Below are 17,961 nucleotides of genomic sequence, written 5' to 3'. Positions count from 1 at the left end.
TGTGGGTCCCTTGCATTGGGAGATCTGTGCACCTCCATGACCTGAGAGACTGACTCTCTGTGTCCCCAGACTGGGGAACTTTTCAGCAATTACCTCCTCAAAGACACTTTCTGTCCCCTTTTCTCTCTCTTCTTCTTCTGGTACCCCTATAATGCAAATATTGTTCTGTTTGGATTGGTCACACAGTTCTCTCAATATTCTTTCCATCTTAGAGATCCTTTTTTCTCTCTGTGCCTCAGCTTTTTTGTATTCCTTTTCTCTAATTTCTATTTCATTTGCCATCTCTTCTGCTACACCTAATATGCTTTTAAATCCCTCCATTGTATGTTTCATTTCAGATATGGAATTTTTAGTGATTAAATCTCTGTTCTAAATTCATCCTTGAATTCTTGAATATTTTTCTGTACCTCCATGAGCATGTTTATGATTTTGATTTTGAACTCTCAGGAAGATTGGTGAGTTCAGTTTCATTTGGCCCTTCTTCTGGCGTTTCTGAGATTTTTGTTTGAACCAGGTTCCTTTGACATTTTATATTTGTATGTGGCACCATCTAGTGCCCAGAAGCTTTAGTCTCTGGAGCTGCTCAGCCCCTGGAGTGATGTTGGCGGTTGCAGTTGAGTGGCGCTTGGGCCTCGGCGGAGGCAAGAGCTGTTTCCTGCTTCCTGACTGCATTGCCTTTGTCCACTGTCAGAAGCAATGGGCCAAGCACACAGGTGTAAGCCTCTGTGCTTTGTGTCTGTAGCTGTCATAGGCAGGGCTTCCTTCTGGCTGGCCTGACATCAGGGCAGGGACCTCTGGTTTGTGAGCTGGTGCTGGCAGGCCAGGAGGAAGGCACAGCAGGCTGTGTATCACAGTGGGGTGCTTTGGAGCTGAATAGCCAGCCAGGGGGATGGAGCGCCTGAAGCTCCTGAAAGTTCCCAACCTGCTGGGCAGAGCACACCCAGAGAACCTTGTCCACCTATCCCTTCTCCCCAGCAGCAAGCTCTGTGCAGACCGTGCCCCTTCAGTAGCCCTCTTGCTGCTAGGAAGCCTCTCAGACCGCCTGCCTTTCTTGTGTCCCAGAGCGGCCGCATGTCAATCCCTGTCCTCCACAAACAGCTGGAAAATCTCAGTCCCTCCAAGTATTCCGCCTGTCTTAGCTTTCCAACCCCTCTAATCTCCAGAGCACCATGCAATGTAGGTTTGTGCTCCCAAAGCAGATCTCCAGGGCTGGGTGTTCAGCAGTCCTAGGCTTCCATCCCCTCCTCGCTCTGTTTTTCTTCCTCCCGCCAGTGAGCTGGGGTCAGGGAAAGGCTTGGATCCCACTGGATCATGGCTTTGGTATGTTATCCTGTTTTGCAAGGTCTGCTCTGTTCTCCAGGTTATAAATTCTGGCAGACTTCTTTCCTGTTGCTCTTTTACAATTAGTTGTATTAACTATATTTTCGTATTATGTGTGGTTTTGGGAGGAGTTCTCTGTCTCACCTCTCATGCCGCCATCTTGAATCTTATAAAAAATTTTTTAATCTTGTATACAATCTTATAAAGGTTTCACATGAGTAACATTGTGGTTATTACATTTACCTATATTATTGAGTCCCTCCCCCCGACCCCATTGCAGTCACTGTCCATCAGCATAGTAAGATGCTATAGAGTCACTAGTTCTTTGTGCTATACTGCTTTCCCCGTGTTCCCGCTACACTATGTGTGCTAATCATAATGCCCCTTAATCCCCTTCTCCTTCACTCCCAACCCATGTCCCAACTCCCTTCCCTTTGGTAACCGCTAGTCCCTTCTTGGTGTCTGTGTGTCTGCTGCTATTTTTTTCCTTCAGTTTTGCTTTGTTATACTCCACAAATGAGGGAAATCATTTAGTACTTGTCTTTCTCCACCTGGCTTATTTCACTGAGCATAATACCCTCTAGCTCCATCCATATTGTTACAAATGGTAGGATTTGTTTCCTCTTATGGCTGAATAATATTCCATTGTGTATATGTACCACATCTTTATTCATTCATCTAACAGTCAGTTTGTTTTTAAACAGAACCCAGGTCTCCAGTTTCCCTCTGTGCCATCCAGTTAGGCTCACTCGGTTACATCACCTGCCACCCATAGGTGTCTGTGCTTTTTTACCATTTCATATTATGGAGTGTTGCTGTACAACCAAGCTGTTAATCCATCTATTAATAACGTTTTTCTTTAAAAAAAAAAACCCAAACTTTCTTTTAAGTATTAACTTTTACATTTTTGTGGTATATCAATCTTATTTAATAAATTATGATGAATGTATTTAGTCGTTCACTTATACTTGAGCATTTTATTTATTTATTTATGGTATATTTGAGTATATGTAAGTGCCATCTCTTATTGTTGAAGGTGTGGGTAACATAAAATTTGGATTTGTTTATTATAATTAATAGCTTTTTACAAGTTTGTTTCTTTAGAAAGAATCTAGCATTTGAAAGTTATGACAGTGAACCTAAATCAAGGATTTATATCGTAATTGTCTCATACTAGCTTGTATTTTTTTGATAGACTCCTTTGTCAGTGATGTTATTTGTTGTAGAATCAAAATTAAAAATAATTTTCATTAACTGTATAACTACTAGATTAAGAATTTCAGAGTTGCACTTTCTTAGCGTTTAGCTATCATATTTTAGTATTTTCTGGTAATTTTTAATTCTTCATTAGAATATGTTTCTGGTTTATTTTGAATTTAAGACTACATTATGATGTTGCTAGATATATTTCTATACTATATGAGAGTTAATTCTCTTTAATTACAAGAGAGTATCTTTGTGCAGGAGACTAGTTTCACATGTGCCTCTAATTAAGGAAACTTGGCAGTGTTTAGTATATTCTGGTATTCTTTTCTTATAGCCATTTTGGCAAACCTTTTTACTGTGTTCTCTCAGAAAGCCAATAAACCACAGTTCCAATCTGCATTACTAATCTTTAGCTGAAACAAACAAGCTTGCAGTTCCTATTAGTTTATGTAATCAGCTTCCTCTCTAAGATTAAGTAATACTGTGAAAGGAAGCTATGTGTTATCACCAGTAGGTACCTTCCCATGGTGGACTTTTAAGCAAAATTAGGTCTGTTTGAGCTGCAGTTTTTTGTCACTTTCAGTGATTGCTGTGTTCCCAGGTTTAAATGTCAACAGGGAAGATTGTGGGGTTTATGAATGGCTCCGTTTTCTAGGACAGTGGCAAGGATTTTAAGAATTTTCAAGTTGGTGTCCATTTTGTTGGACTGATCAGGGGGAGATCAGGCCTAGAGAATCCTGGAGATGGAGGGACCACCCTCTGCTCCTTGACACAGTTGCTTCCCTGCTGTCCACATTTCCTCTCTAGCCACAGAAGTGAGAAGGATTCTGCAGAATGTGCAAGCCAGTTGCTGATTGCATTTTAGTTAAATTCTAGTGAGGGTAGTTTTAAAAATCTCCTTCTATATATACACATAAGAAGTGATTATTTACTTCAGTCTTGCCCACAAAAACACTCAATAATCTCTGGTTTTTCAGATCTTTACTGCTTCTAAGAATGCTATTATGTATACAAAAATATTTGCTTAAGGGCTAGTGAGTGGATCTGCACCATTTCTGTGTTAAAAGGAGTAACCATTTAAACTTTCTTTAAACTATTAGACTTGTAAGCTTTATTCTACATGGTTATTTTCTAGAACTCAGACTTAAAAAATATTGATTTTTGTCTCAGGTATTGATCATTGTTTTGGTATACAAAATATATAGAAAGATGATCATTTTAACTTTAAGAAATTTTATCATTTTACACTTTTTTTAATCCAAAACTCATTTTGAAAAAGTTATGCCCTGGCATATAATAATGAGTTTTGCTTAAACTTCTTTTTCTTGATTTCAGGACAAAAATTGCCCAAGATATTGAGAGGCTTATACATCAGAATGATATCATAGATCGAGTGGTATATGACTTAGATAACCCAAAGTAAGTCTTTTTTTTTTTTTTTTTTACTTTTACTAGGTGAATTTTAACTGTAAAATTTCAGTGTTATTTTTAGAAGATAAATACAGTTAACTTGAACCTAATTTACCCATACTATATTTTTGTCTAAAAGATAAAAAGCAATGATGTAATAGTAAATCATGTTTATTTACTTACACTGAATATATCACAAGCTTTTGTTCTTAGGTGAATTTATGAATTTAATAAGGTAAAGGTTACAAATTGATGCTGTTTTAAAAAAAGCCCAAATACCTCCATTTCAGAGAGTGGAGATTTCACACAAAATGTTGCAATTTTGTCCCATCATATCAAGCCTTCACTTTAAGATAACAAATTACTATCCTCTTTAGAAGGAATGTATGCCTGCTAATTCTCTGTAGTCCCTACTACTCACTCTTGTCTTTTACTGCTTATAATCTGCTTCCATCCTTTAAATTACTTGCCTTGGGAGCCATTTGTTCTTTGTTTGTTCATTGTGATTTCTTGATGTATTATTGTCATTTATAATTTATGATTATCACTGATATCACATTTTAGGGTTTAAATATAAGTAAATAAATGAAAATTACAAAAAATGAATGAGACTGTTATTTAGTCATTTACCTCAAATGATAAATTTAACTAGCCCTCAGCGGGTTTCCCCCTTCTCTAAACATTCTAAATGTTAGGGACATTTCACATCTTACTGGTCTTAATTGGAGGAAATAAACCACTTTTTAAATATTTTTATTATAGAGATACAGGTCAAAGCTCTATCAAAACTAATGACTGAATTTGAAATAATATTCTTAAAAATGAAAAGCAAACGTACCTTATTCATAATCTTTTAGGTTATTTCAGTGTTTATAATTCTGTGTCAGATAGACCAGGCAGTTGTGGTAAAAACAGAAACTCAGGAACCCTGAGTGTGGCACACCAGTGTTCTTTCTTAGTGAAATGACTTGGACATAATCGTGAGGCATTTTTGAGTCTTAGTTTCCCTTACTTAGAATGCAAGCTACAGAAGAGCAAGAGTCTGTTCCTGTTTGAATTTATTTAATTTTTATTCATCTGTTTAAATCCAGTGTTATTTATTATGCTTACTTTAAAATTTTTAGTTACACCATTCCAGAAGAAGGAGATATTTTGAAGTTTAACTCCAAATTTGAATCTGGGAATTTGCGCAAAGTAATTCAAATTAGAAAGTAAGTCATTTAAAATTGTCTTATTTTGTATATGCACAGGTATTTTCCTAATTTTCATCAGATTTCTTAATTTTCTATTTTCAGAAATGAATATGATCTTATTCTGAACTCAGATATAAATAGCAATCATTATCATCAGTGGTTTTACTTTGAGGTCAGTGGAATGCGACCAGGAGTTGCTTACAGGTTTAACATCATTAACTGTGAAAAGTCCAACAGTCAGTTTAATTATGGTAAGACATTTTTCTTTCCCCATTTAGAGGGCATGCAGGCGTTGTACATGTGGGACAGAAGTTCTTTTGTTTTAAGAATTAACATTTAAGTTTCAGTGTCCTTTTGTTTTCTCTAGTTCTCAAAATTCAGTTTAATTATGCAAAATTTGAAATAAACTAAGCTTTGATTTGTTGGTGAAAAGAGTTACCTTTTGTATAGACAAACCCTTTAAAATATAACAGATCATGGTTGATTTCATTCAAGTTGAATAAAATTAAAGATTTATTATATATGCTGCTTGAATCAAGTTTTTAACTTTAGCTCATCCAGAAGAGAATTTTTTCATAAAGCAGTCTTCTTAAACTTTTTACTTTCAGTAGATTCATAGAAAGTTAAAATGTTATAGAAATTGCAGAAATGTCCCATGTTCTCTTCACCACGTTTCCTCCAGTGATTACATCTTACATAACTGTGGTGTAGCACCAAAGCCAGGAGTTGACCATGGTACAGTGTGGGTACATGGACCTGTGCCATTTCATTAGATTTGTGGATTCCTGTAACTGTCACCACAATTAAGACACAAAATACTTTCTTCATGGCAAAGCCTTGCACCACTTTGTAGTTCTCCATTCAGAATGATGTTAGCTGTAGTTTTCTGTCAATTTTTTAATTTAGTTGAGGAAGTTCTCTTTTATTACTCATTTGCTGAGATTTTTTATCATGAATGGATATTAAATTTTGTTGTATGCTTTTTCTACATCAATACTGATCTGATCATACAGTTTTTCTTTTTTAGCCTGTTAATATAGTTATTACATTGATTGCTTTTTGAATATTGAACCAGCTTTTTTTATCTGTGAAATAAATCCCATTTGGTCATTATGTATACTTTTTTTATTAAGAATTTTTATACTTATGTTCAGGAGAGATATTGAGTTACAGTTTTCCTTTTTTTTTGTGTTCTATCAGGTTTTGGTATCATGGTAATACTGTTCTTACAAAATGAGTAGAGAAGTTTTCCTTCCTCTTATTTCTGAACTTGTAGAGATTTGTTAATTCTTAAACATTTGGTAGAATTCTCCAGTAAAACCACCTGGTCCTGGATATTACTTTTTTGGTAGTCTTTTAGATTAGAAATTCAGTTTCTTTAGTAGTTTTATTTATTTCATGTAGACTGGTTGTAATAGTTTGTGGTTTTTAGAAATTGATCCATTTCTTCTTAATTGTCACATGTGTGTATATAGAGTTGTTTTTAGTACTCCCTTACTACCCTTTTAATGTGTGCGGGGTCTGCAGTGATAGCCTCTGTATCATTCCTGGTAATAGTTATTTCTCTCTTTTTATTTTTGTCAGTCTTGGTAGAGGTTTGTTAGTTTCACTGACCTTTTTAAAAAAACAGCTTTTTGTTTCATTGGTTTTCTCTACTGTTTCTCTTGTGACAATTTTTAAAAACTCTGGTGTTGTACCAGCAAAAAAGTTCCTAGCCTCATTATAAGGCTTTGTATTTAGTACTTCAGTAAATATAAAACTAAGGGTTGTCAGGCATCATGTTTTTTATAGTCAAATATTATCAGTGAAAGATAGTATAATGGCATAAACTTAGTAATTTAAAATTGAAGAACATCAATTCTCAAGTATTCATTCTGATAATAGTAATTTTTGTGTGAGAGAAAAGAATTTTGGGAGGTCTATAAAAATTGCACTTATGTTGGACATTGAGGAGAAATAAATATATTATGTATGACAAGTTATAAAATCCCCAAAGTCTCAATTATTTGTTGTAAACATTGAAAAGCTTTTAACAACTATAGCATGAGATGCCATTTTATCTGTTTTATATAATGTTGTAAGTTGTTGAAAGCATGAATATGATGATGCTCTTCGAAGGGGCATTTCTGACAATTGAAGCTTTCAAGGGTTGAAGAGGTTGTTTCCCAGTTGTCATTATTTATGTGGAAAATAGGAAATTGTATACTCTAGATAATTACTTTACATATATAGATAAAAGATTTAGTCAGATTTACTAATTTAACGTAATAATTATAGGAAGATGAGGTAGCATAATACAGATTTAGTTATAAGCAGTTTTTAAAGTTTTTAAAGTGATTTGAGCAGTCTAATTTTAAATGATCTATTATTTTAAATATGTATATTTTGACTAAGGAATGAGGGGCTATATTGATTTTAATGAATAGTGATATGAATTTCACATTCTTTATTTTTCTAATTTTCAGTATAACTGCTAATCATTAAATGTCATATTTCTAAGAAACATTTTTGACCTTAAACCTTTATATAACTAAAAATTATCTAAATTGAAACTCATTCAAAATAATTTCAAAACAAGTAAAGAACCTTCTGATTTTCTTATTTAACATGTAATTGTAATGCTAACATAATATTTTGAAGGAATGAAGGACAGTTAATGAAATGTAATTGAATTTTGGATGCTCCTTAAGAATAAAATATAATGACATATTTATTCACAAAATGATAGTCAATACAATTTTCAAATTGTAGTGCTACAGGTTGATGGCATTTTTTATTAACGGTATTCACTTTTATAAAGGAGTACTCTTACTACTTTAAACTTCCCTGAATACTTTAATTTTTTAAATGAAAAGCATATGTTTTAGAGCAGTGCTCAATTTTTAAAAATCCAATGCCTTCATGTGATAAATAAATAATATCTTCCTTTAGTGTCATTTAAAAAATGAATAAAATTCTGTAACTAAAACTAAATCAAAGTAATGAGACAGATGACTGCTTTACTTTTAAATTTCCCTTCTTCCCTATCCCTTGCCTTTTGGGTATTTCTGTATGTATACCACACTTTGCAAACTAACTTTAGAGAATTTGGAAAACAGAATTGGTATTAAGAATAAAATGAAAACCTTCAACAATGCATCCTTCAGAGATAATCACTTTAACTTTTGTTGTTTCCTTCTAGCCTTTTTTTTAATGCAATATGTGATTTCTGCATACACATAGATGTTTGTATTTATTTTAAAAATAAGGCTTATAATCCATGCAGTTTCATAGTCCATATTATAACCAGACATTATATTGTCAACATTTTTTTCTGGTCATTAAATATGCCTCTGAAACAGAGTTTAATGGACATATTATGGAGGTACTATAACTTATTTATCCAAACCTTTCTTATTTGGGCTTTTTAAGTTTCTAATTATTTTCTAAATAATGCTGAAATAAACATTACTGTACTACATATTTATGTGTATAATTATTTAGTTACAAAATCATAGAGGTGGAATTGATCTCCCTGCCAGCCATAAATGTCTTGTTTTTTCTGATTATGAAACAGTGGATCCTTAATACAAGAAATTTGGTAAATTAAAAACAATTTAGAGAAGAATTTCCAGCAAGAAGAGAGGATCCCCACTGTTCGGTATTTTGTTACCTATCCTTAAACTTAGCACAGTCACATAATTTCAGAATTACATTTATCCTTTTATGGATTTTGGATTATAGTATGAAAACTCATTTGTAAGCTGGTTTTTTTGCTACCCAATATGTTGTAAAAAAAATCTCCCCATGCTAATAAATATTCTCAGCAGCATCACTACTAATGTCTGTGTAATATTCTATTGAATAATGTACAGTAATTATTTAAATGCTAACACAGAGGAAATTCAAGTCTTTTTCAACATTTCAAAATTATAAGCTGTGCTGCTGTAGTTATCTTTATTTGTTTTTGTGTATGTTTCTGATTATTGCTTTGCCATAAATTCTACAAAGAATTTCTCAAAGAAAATGAACACGAGCATATGTTGCTGGAGACTAGGGGAAATGGGTACTTACAGTTCTGGTAGGATGGTAAGTTATGTCAGCCTTTTTGAAGTGCCTTTGATACTATGCTTTCAGTGTTTATATTTAACTTTATCCAGGACTTATTTTGATATATTCTGTGAATTGGGGATCTAACTTAATCTTATTATTAGTAGTTAAGCAGCTACAGCTGAATTCATTCTCTTGCTGTGGAGATTTAAAATGCTTTTGATGAATTTATCGAGTCGTTTGTCAAGCATTTACATTTGTAACTGACTCATTTGTAACTCTGTTCCTGACCTACTAGTAAAAGGATAGGAAACATCACTGAGGAAACACTGTACATTGCTGTTCTGATATAGCTGTTGTAGAAAATTGTCAGGTTAGTAAGTCAGAAACTCATTGGTAAGGTGTCTCTATTGTTGCTCATGGTTCCTGACTGTCTGAATTTGGGCTGAATTATTCTGACTTCTCGGTTACAGTATTCATTCCCTTTGGTTTGAAACACCACAGTTCTCTCTAAGAAGCTACGGTCCTAACTATACACTTGCTTTTCTTTGAGGGCTGTTTGTTTCTATAGACCTACTTGATTTTAATTCTTCTGACCTTTTAGTCAAATGTAACATCCTTATTACTCTAGTAGTGCTGTGTTTAATTGACTTCATAATCTAGTTTAATGTCCTGTAGTCTTTTTCAAAAACAATTTAAAAACATTTTCTACCTATTTATTTTTCCTGAATAATTTATTCTGAATAGTATTCAGAATTTTATCATATGCTAAAACATTTTTCATTGCATTAAACATGTAGAATAATTTGACAGAAATTGAATTTGTTATATTTTGCTGCTTAGGAACATGGTGTATGGTTTTGTTTATTCAAGATTTTTATGTCTTCACCTAAGGATGTTTTGTAAGCTTTCTTTTGGTAAGTTCTGTACATTTCTGTTTACCTTCCTTAGGTGTTTTGTTTTTTTGCTTCTTTTGTGAAAGAATACTTCTACCTATTGAAAAACCTGTTATTTATAATTAAGAAAGCTATTGATTTTTATATGTTTACTTGAAAATCAACCTCCCTGAACTTTCTTATTAGTTCTCATAGTTTCTTGGTTGATATTTTAGAATTTCTTGGTAAGTCCCTAGAATTTTTCTTTATCTGTAGTTACATTCCTTTCATTGTTTCATTGCTTTTGGATGGAATTTTGAGAATGTTTAAAATAAAAAGACATTGGACATCTTTGTTTTATGTTAGCTTTTGTTTTGAGATACTAATTTTTTTGTCATAGTGAAGAATTTCCATTTTTACTGTTTTAAAAATCAGAATTATTTTCTTTTTTTCATTTATCACAGTAATGTGACCATATAATACTATGACCTGTCAATATTATATTTTATATACCTGTATCATAATAATGTGCCAAATATTAAACAATCCTGGGGTTTCAGAAACAAGTTCTCTTTGCCATGTGAATTAATCTTCTAACTATTTTTGATTTGTTAGTATTTTAAAAGTTTTATGTCATTGGTCATAAGTTAGACAAGTCAGTTTCCTTTCTGGAGGACCATCTTTGGTCCAGTTTTGGAAGCAGGCTATTGCTAACTTTGAACACTTAAACAATACAGCTTTCATTGTCCCTGTGTACTGGAGCGGTTTAAATAGCATTTATATGTTTTCATGAATTTGGAAAGAAAGCACCTCTAAAATGGATTCTGTGCCCCTTTTTGTGGGGAATAGGGAATATCTAGATAATTTTTTTCAGTCTTCTGTGATTCAGTATAGTCTAGTTCTTTATTTCTTACTGAGGCAATCTTGATAATTTATATTTTCTTATATAAATAACATTTAGATTTTCAAAATTCACTAGCAAAGATTTCTATATATCTCCAATATTTGTACTTGTGTGTCCCCTGTTTTGTTTTTCTCTCTTTGGTGTGTGCTTAAAACATTTGTTACTATTTTAAAACCCTCATTCTTGGTTATATTCCTTTAAAAGTTTTTTAAAGTTTATTAATTTTTCCCTTTTCCTCCCTGCAGGTTGTTTGTTCTTTTCTCTAACTTCTAGTTCATTTACTTAAATTTATTTTTGTTTGATGATTAAGCATTTAGGTTTCAAATTTGCTCTTGATTACAACTTAATTCTGTATCCTTGCCCCTCCAGATTTTAATACTAAGACCTCTTTGGTATTTTCTAGATCACCTCTAATTGATGTAGTTTTGGCATTATTATTTTTGACCCAATAATTATTTAGAAGAATGTTTGTTATATTTGTACTTAGTTAAATTATTTTGGTTAAAATTTTTCTCATTACTTTCAAATTTTAATCAATTTTGTTCACAGAAATGTGAAATTCATGATTTGGAATTTTTTTTATGGCTTAATATCTCATATCTGTTTTCATGGGAACTTGGAAACTAATATGTATCCCTTGTTGGCAATGTAATTTAATATACATTGTTAGTTTAGTGTTATAAGTCCATTTATTCAGTTTTCTATATCCTTGTTTATTTTTTACCTTTTCTATCTTCCTTAAACTTAAAAAAAAATATATAATGGTCTTTCAGTTGTACTGTGATTCTGTCAAGCTCTCATTTAAAAAAATTTTCTATTTTAATGCAGTGTTATTTGGCACATAGAAGTTTATAACTTCTCCATACTCCTTTTATGTATAACTTTTAACAGTATAAAATAGTCATGTTTATTTCATTCAGTATCTTTTGCTCAGAATTCTTTTTTTATGTTATTTTGGTTTGAATTTGCTTAATATATATTTGCCTATTGTTTCTTATATAAATAGTTATATTTTGTTTGGTTAATACATAATATTAACCTATTGAAACTTATTTTTATAACCAATATATGTTTTTTAATGCTATTTTTGTGCTTCTTTATTGTTTTCTTTATGTGTTATTCTTTGAGGCACTTTAAAGTATAATGCAACATTTCTTTTGGAACATTTCTGTGGAAATCCAAAATATATATATGAAAAAGTAGATAATGAGGCATATTCTGCATTGGGTTTTTCTGTCTTGCTCCATATACCTTAAGTTTAGTAGAGATTCTTCCCAGATTCTGACAAGAGCTTCTCTGTTGTGAGTTTTCTTTTTATGTCCATATATTTGTAAGTATTTAACTAGGAAGTTGGTTATAACTGCAGAAGAAGCTTACATCTACATAAGTGTATTTTTTCTTTTTTTATGAAACTCACTAGAGTTGTAAAGTTAATACAACATAAAGGCAAATCTTGGTTTGTCTGAACATCAATAGAGTTAGTTAGAAGGAAGGGACCAATACTGTAGTAAACTAGAATTAAGCATTGTAAGAAATTATAACTAGCTGTTTGTTAATGTTATTGTCATCAGATTCATTTTGAATTCACTTCGGGGATGGTACTGATAACTAAAAATATCTACAATCGAAATATCTCCATTTGTATTTATTTAACTGCCATATGATTGAAATCAGGAAATTATATTAATTAGAAAAGTAGTTCATTGTCTTCATTTTTTTTCTCTTTTTTGTTTGGGACATGTTGGTTGGGGAGTATTTTAAAAAGTGTTGGACTCTAGCAGATAGGCCCAAAAGAGGCCTTGTTCTTTGGTAACGTCCTCAAGAGGGGCAGAATTACACTTTGCTTTCGTTCCTCAAATTACCGTTTTCTGGGGATTTTTTTTAGATGGTTCTCTTAAATACTTCTTTTGTCACAAAATAATGGCCTTATTTGAGACTTTTTTTGTGAATTTATGTCACTATATTATAGTGGTATAATAATCCATCACTCTGTCACTCCTCCATTACTTAAAAGGCATTTGCTCAAATCACCACTAGATGGCAGTCTTGCATTTTTAGTAACTTGGGCTTTCATCGCAAGCTCCCTCTCTTGTGCTCTTGTACTCTGGCCCTTTTCTGTGTCCCGCAGCTGGCCATGTCTCCCAGATGTGTGAGGAGTCTTAACCACCTTCTTACATAAACTGAGCATGTGTGGAACCAGGCAACGAACTAGAATTTTGGGGTCTAGTCTGTAGTATTCCCACCTTGCCCAGGTTAGTTAATTCAGTACTTCGAGGTTGAGCTGAGCTGTGTCTTGACTAAGGAAGTCAGTCGTCTTTGACTCCTGAAGGTGGGTTAGTCAAGTGTTCCTTGTAATTTTTGCCTTTTTAGGGTGTGCTTTAGTTTATTTCGTTTATGTGTGGCTGATTATTATCTTTCCTGTCCCTCCCCCACTTTACAAATGGAATTTATAAACAAATGGAGATTATCAGTCTAGAATTAGCTTCCTGATTTACTCACTGGGTTATAATCTGTTGCTGTCATTATTTATTTTGATGCTCAAACTGCCCAAGATTTCACCAGTGGGATCCCTTTCATGCTGGCTTGTGTGTCATTTTGACTTGTTCCTATTATTCTTTATGGTCATCTTTGCTTTTTGGCACAAGATGCTCAAGGCTCATCTTGCCTTCACTTGCTCGAGCCCGGAATTGATCATTTCTTGAAAGAGTCCTGGTTTGTTGTAGTGCAGAAGGCTTTTTAAAAACCAAGATTTGTGTGCATAGTATGCATATTGTTATTGGTCCTCTCAATGGACAGAGCTAGGAACTATATGTTTGTATATACAAATATTTATACAGAAATGTACATTTGTAGTCATTTCTAAGTATATACATGTATGTTTGTGTGTAGGTTATAAATATATACACACACTTGTACACACACACATAGTATCTCCCTGAAGTCACACTGATGTCTTTAGTTCCACAGGATTTAGTGTAGTTTTCTTTCCATATTTACAACTTCCTTCTCTAACATGGAGAATTTGGGTTTCCATTATCCTTAATATGTTCACTTATTTGATCAATTCTGGTGTATGTAACAATCCCCCTACTGCCTTTTTGGGGAGATGCCCCCCTCACCTCATTCAGGGTTTGACACCTGAGGCAACCTGTCTCCCCACCCGGCCACATGGTTGTCTTCTCATTTTGTTTATTCATTTTGTTTTTAATCTCCAGTTTTATTCCATGATGACCAGAGAGTTCTGTTTGTAATACTTCTTCATGGACCTTATGTTTCCTTTTGATATAATAATATATGACCCATTTTTTTGTGAATATTTCACATGCTCTTAGAAAAAGGTATATTCTCTATTGTTAAGATACAGTATTCAACATTTATACATAAAATTTGCCTTATTGACTTTGTTACTTAGATTTCTGTACATATTAATATTTGCTCAGTTGATCTGTCTTGTCTTGTGCTGAGATTGTGTGTTAGAGTCTGCTATCAGTGTGTTTCTATCTCTGACCTCCAATAGTTTCTACTTTATATAGGATTTTGGTCTCATCTGGTGCATAGATATTGGATATTGTTTTATTTCAGTGTGAACTCTGACTTTATAAGTTCCTTTTTTGTCTCATTTAATATGTTTTGGCCTGAAATCTGTTTTAATCACAGGATTTTAACCCCCCCTGCTTTATTGTTTCCATTTGCCTAGTATATCTTTGTCTCTTTTTTTCTACTTACAGGTATTTTACAGTTTTTATATCTGTGTTCTAGTATTGCTGAAGGCCTGGAGCATGTGTGGTTTTATTTATGCTACTTGTTTAATTTTTTTATTGATTGTTGGTGAGGATATGTGGAGAGATTAGGATTTAAGTGGCTGCCATTACCCTTCAGACCAATGATCTGATCTTCCTAAGATCTCTGTAAGGTATACTCTGTATACTTCCTTTATACAGAGTAGTATAAATCTCTGCTGTAATACTAGCCATATTAGAAGCATGTATTTTTCCTCCGTAAGTCACAGTACAGATAGCATATGCAGCTTGTGATAGGAACATTCAGGTTATTTAAGCCCGTTTTAAACTTTTCTTGTCCCCCTCTTCTGTTAAATAGGGTGTTAGCTTCAACTTGAAAATTTTGTGAATCTGTGACTCTTCATACTTTGATAAACCTTGTCTGTCTTTATTCTGCCCTTGTTATTGAGCAGTGTGCTCAATACAACTTTGGCCTTTATTTGGATATTATTAGAGGCCAGTGCCATCAGATGGTGGCTTCACTGTGGTAATTTACTGTTTTGATTATCTAATCTAAATGATAGGACTGACAGTTCTTTGGCTAATGACTAAACCAATTGCTCAAGTACAGCCTTTCTGTATCAGGTTGAGTAGATTGTGGTATATTTAATCTGAGTTACCTCATTTGATTGATTCTTGCTGGGGCAGCCTCTTTTTTTCAAATGTTTTTTATTGTAGTCCGAATTTTCAAATACAGCTCCTTTGAGTGTTACATTAAACTAATGTGGCTAGAATTAACTATCATTTAAAAAGCAGAAAAAGATTACATTGTCTTTTACAAAATTAGAACATGTAAGATAAATCTAATGTGCCCTTTGATGTCAACCTGAGCCTTGTTCTGCCTTACTATAGTTAACCATTATTACGGGTGTTGTATGCCGAGGAGGTTGCTGTTTCAGATGGACGTGGCTCATTGAATCCTAGGAGTGAATAAGGAAGAGAGTGTGTTTATGTGTGTGTGTGTGTATTATTTATACACACACACACACATACATACATACATATATATATATATATATATATATGTATTTTTTTTTGGATGTTAACCCCTCATCAGATATATGATTTGCAAATATTTTCTCACATTTGGTAGGTTGCCTTTTCATTTTGTTCATGGTCACTTTTGCTATGCAGAACACAAGCCGTTATGCAGCACAATAAAGATAACTACATGGTACCCACTTAGGTAGACCAAAAGCTCCAAGAAGTACAACTTGACTGAAAGACAGTTATTGTGAGAATTTAAAATACCCCTTTCAGAGTTTGATGTATGAAAAAGAAAAAACATAATCAGTGACATAAGAGAATTTGAGTAATATAGTCAGCAAGCTTGATTTGGGGATTCACTTGGATCCCATTTTGAAGACATACTTGAGAATGTGCTCCAGCCAGCTAAGAGTGAAATTTAAAATGTGAGATGGAAGAAATGGTGGAACTAATCTGAGATTCCAATAAAAAGAATTAACAGAATGAAAGCTGGGCAACATTCCTAGAAAGCAGTTCATCCAAATTAGAATCAGAACTTAGTGGGATCCTGGAATTTGCCTTAAAAAAATGAAATGACTCTGAGAAATGATACAAGATATATATCATATGATTATAAAACTGAGAAATGCTAGTGGTATGGGGGAAGAATGCCCATGTATCTTCTCTTATAGAAGGATAAAACAACAGAAAAACTGTGCAAAGATATCTTGTTACAAATACCACACAAAATGTTATATGAGTTGGAGTATTTGATGACGTGCATGAAAGAATCCATTTGAACTAGACCCTGGCCATAGTTTGTGTTTAGGGCCATGCATCATGGCTGGCAATGAACTATATTTATGGCATCGTAATGTAAGTACTGTTGTTTTTCACTGCTCATAGTCTGCTTTATAGAAGAAACACAAAAAGGTGTCTCCTGTATGTTCATGAAACATTTAAAACTTTTTGTATATTTAGTTACAGAGAAAACTTCCTGGTGATTAAGAAGAACGAGATTTTGCATATTTCATTGCAGTGATTCAAAATATTAGTAGAAATCAACAAAAAATGGGTACTTGGAAATATGTAATATTCTTCCTGAAGAGAAAATTTCAAACTGATGCTACAGATTATCTAGAACTGTGCTTTCCACAATGGTAATGACTTGTCATGTGTGGCTAATTAAAAATATAAAATTCAGTTCTTCAGTGGTACTAAGCTCATTTGCTGTGCTTACTGGCTCCGTGTGGCTGGCAGCTGCCACACTGGTCAATGAAGATACCGAACATTTCCATTCTGGCACAAGGTTCAGTCGTATAACTCTGATCTAGAAAGTACTGTAAACAGAATCCTTTATAGACTTATGGTACATAACTAAACTGGTAGTGGGAGGAAACTGAAAGCCTTTATTAACTTGTGTGATTTAAAATAAAGACAGAAAATAATTAAGTACTCAACTTTTGATACTAGAAAAACAAGAAAGTAAGCCAAAAGGAAATAAGAGAAATTTAAAAAATGCTGAAAATAATGAGATAAAAATAAAACATGTAAATGCCAAAATTGATAGAAGTAGAGATTCTGAAGACTGTAACTTTTGAAAAGGAAATAAAAAGTGTATATATTAGTAATCATTATTGAGATAGCATTCCACTGAATTACATTTACCTTTTAAAAAGTAGATTGTACTTTTATTTATTCCAACAAATCATGGACAACTTTTTAATATATTTTTCTGAAGCTAGTGTAGTCTTATACTGATACTTGGTGAAGGTGATTTTTTTTAAAGACCAATTTTCAGAAGCAAAAATCCTAAAATTCTAAAATTTTAGCTAATAATAATATACTAGTAGAAGCACAGCATTTTCTTGGAATGCAAAGATAGTTCATAGTAGGAAACCTGTAAATATAGTTTATTGCATCAACAGATTAAAGGAGAAAATCCATGTTACTCTATTAGTAAATGCTGAAAAGGAACTTGATAAAATAAAACACTTGAGTGTTGTAAGAATAATGGAAGAAGCTGTTCCAGTTAGGGGAATAATCATAGTGTCTACCATAGAGGGCTGTTGTGAGGATTTAATGACTTAACACATGTAGGAATACTTAGAGCAGTGTCTGGCACATAGAAATTATTCAGTGTTAGCGCTTTTTATTATTTAAACATGATAAAGTTGATTTGCAGAAAGAATAGTGTGTCAAATGGCAAAATTTTTTGATTAAAATTATGAACAAACAGAACTGTTTGTTCTTGCCACTATTTCAGAATTGTTTTTGAG

At 33.0% G+C, this 17,961-nt stretch overlaps 1 protein-coding gene across 9 annotated transcripts in view; it reads left to right on the top strand.

The window, feature by feature from the left end:
- Positions 1 to 17,961, top strand: part of AGTPBP1 (ATP/GTP binding carboxypeptidase 1) — a 213,354-nt gene that overhangs the window by 138,463 nt on the left and 56,930 nt on the right. For all 9 annotated transcript variants that reach the window (XR_012127773.1, XR_012127772.1, XM_073228728.1 and 6 more), the window contains 3 exons: positions 3,862 to 3,945; positions 5,061 to 5,147; positions 5,232 to 5,380. Coding sequence is in view for 7 of the 9 variants with exons in the window: in XM_073228728.1 (XP_073084829.1) it covers positions 3,862 to 3,945; positions 5,061 to 5,147; positions 5,232 to 5,380 (320 nt within the window). In the remaining 2 variants the exon portion in view is untranslated. The remainder of the gene's footprint in view (positions 1 to 3,861; positions 3,946 to 5,060; positions 5,148 to 5,231; positions 5,381 to 17,961) is intronic.

This window comes from Manis javanica, chromosome 2 (genome assembly GCF_040802235.1).
Source record: "Manis javanica isolate MJ-LG chromosome 2, MJ_LKY, whole genome shotgun sequence".
NCBI classification, from domain to species: Eukaryota; Metazoa; Chordata; class Mammalia; order Pholidota; family Manidae; genus Manis; species Manis javanica.
The sequence above is the reverse complement of the archived record's forward strand: the minus strand, read 5'-3'. Positions and strand labels throughout refer to the sequence as shown.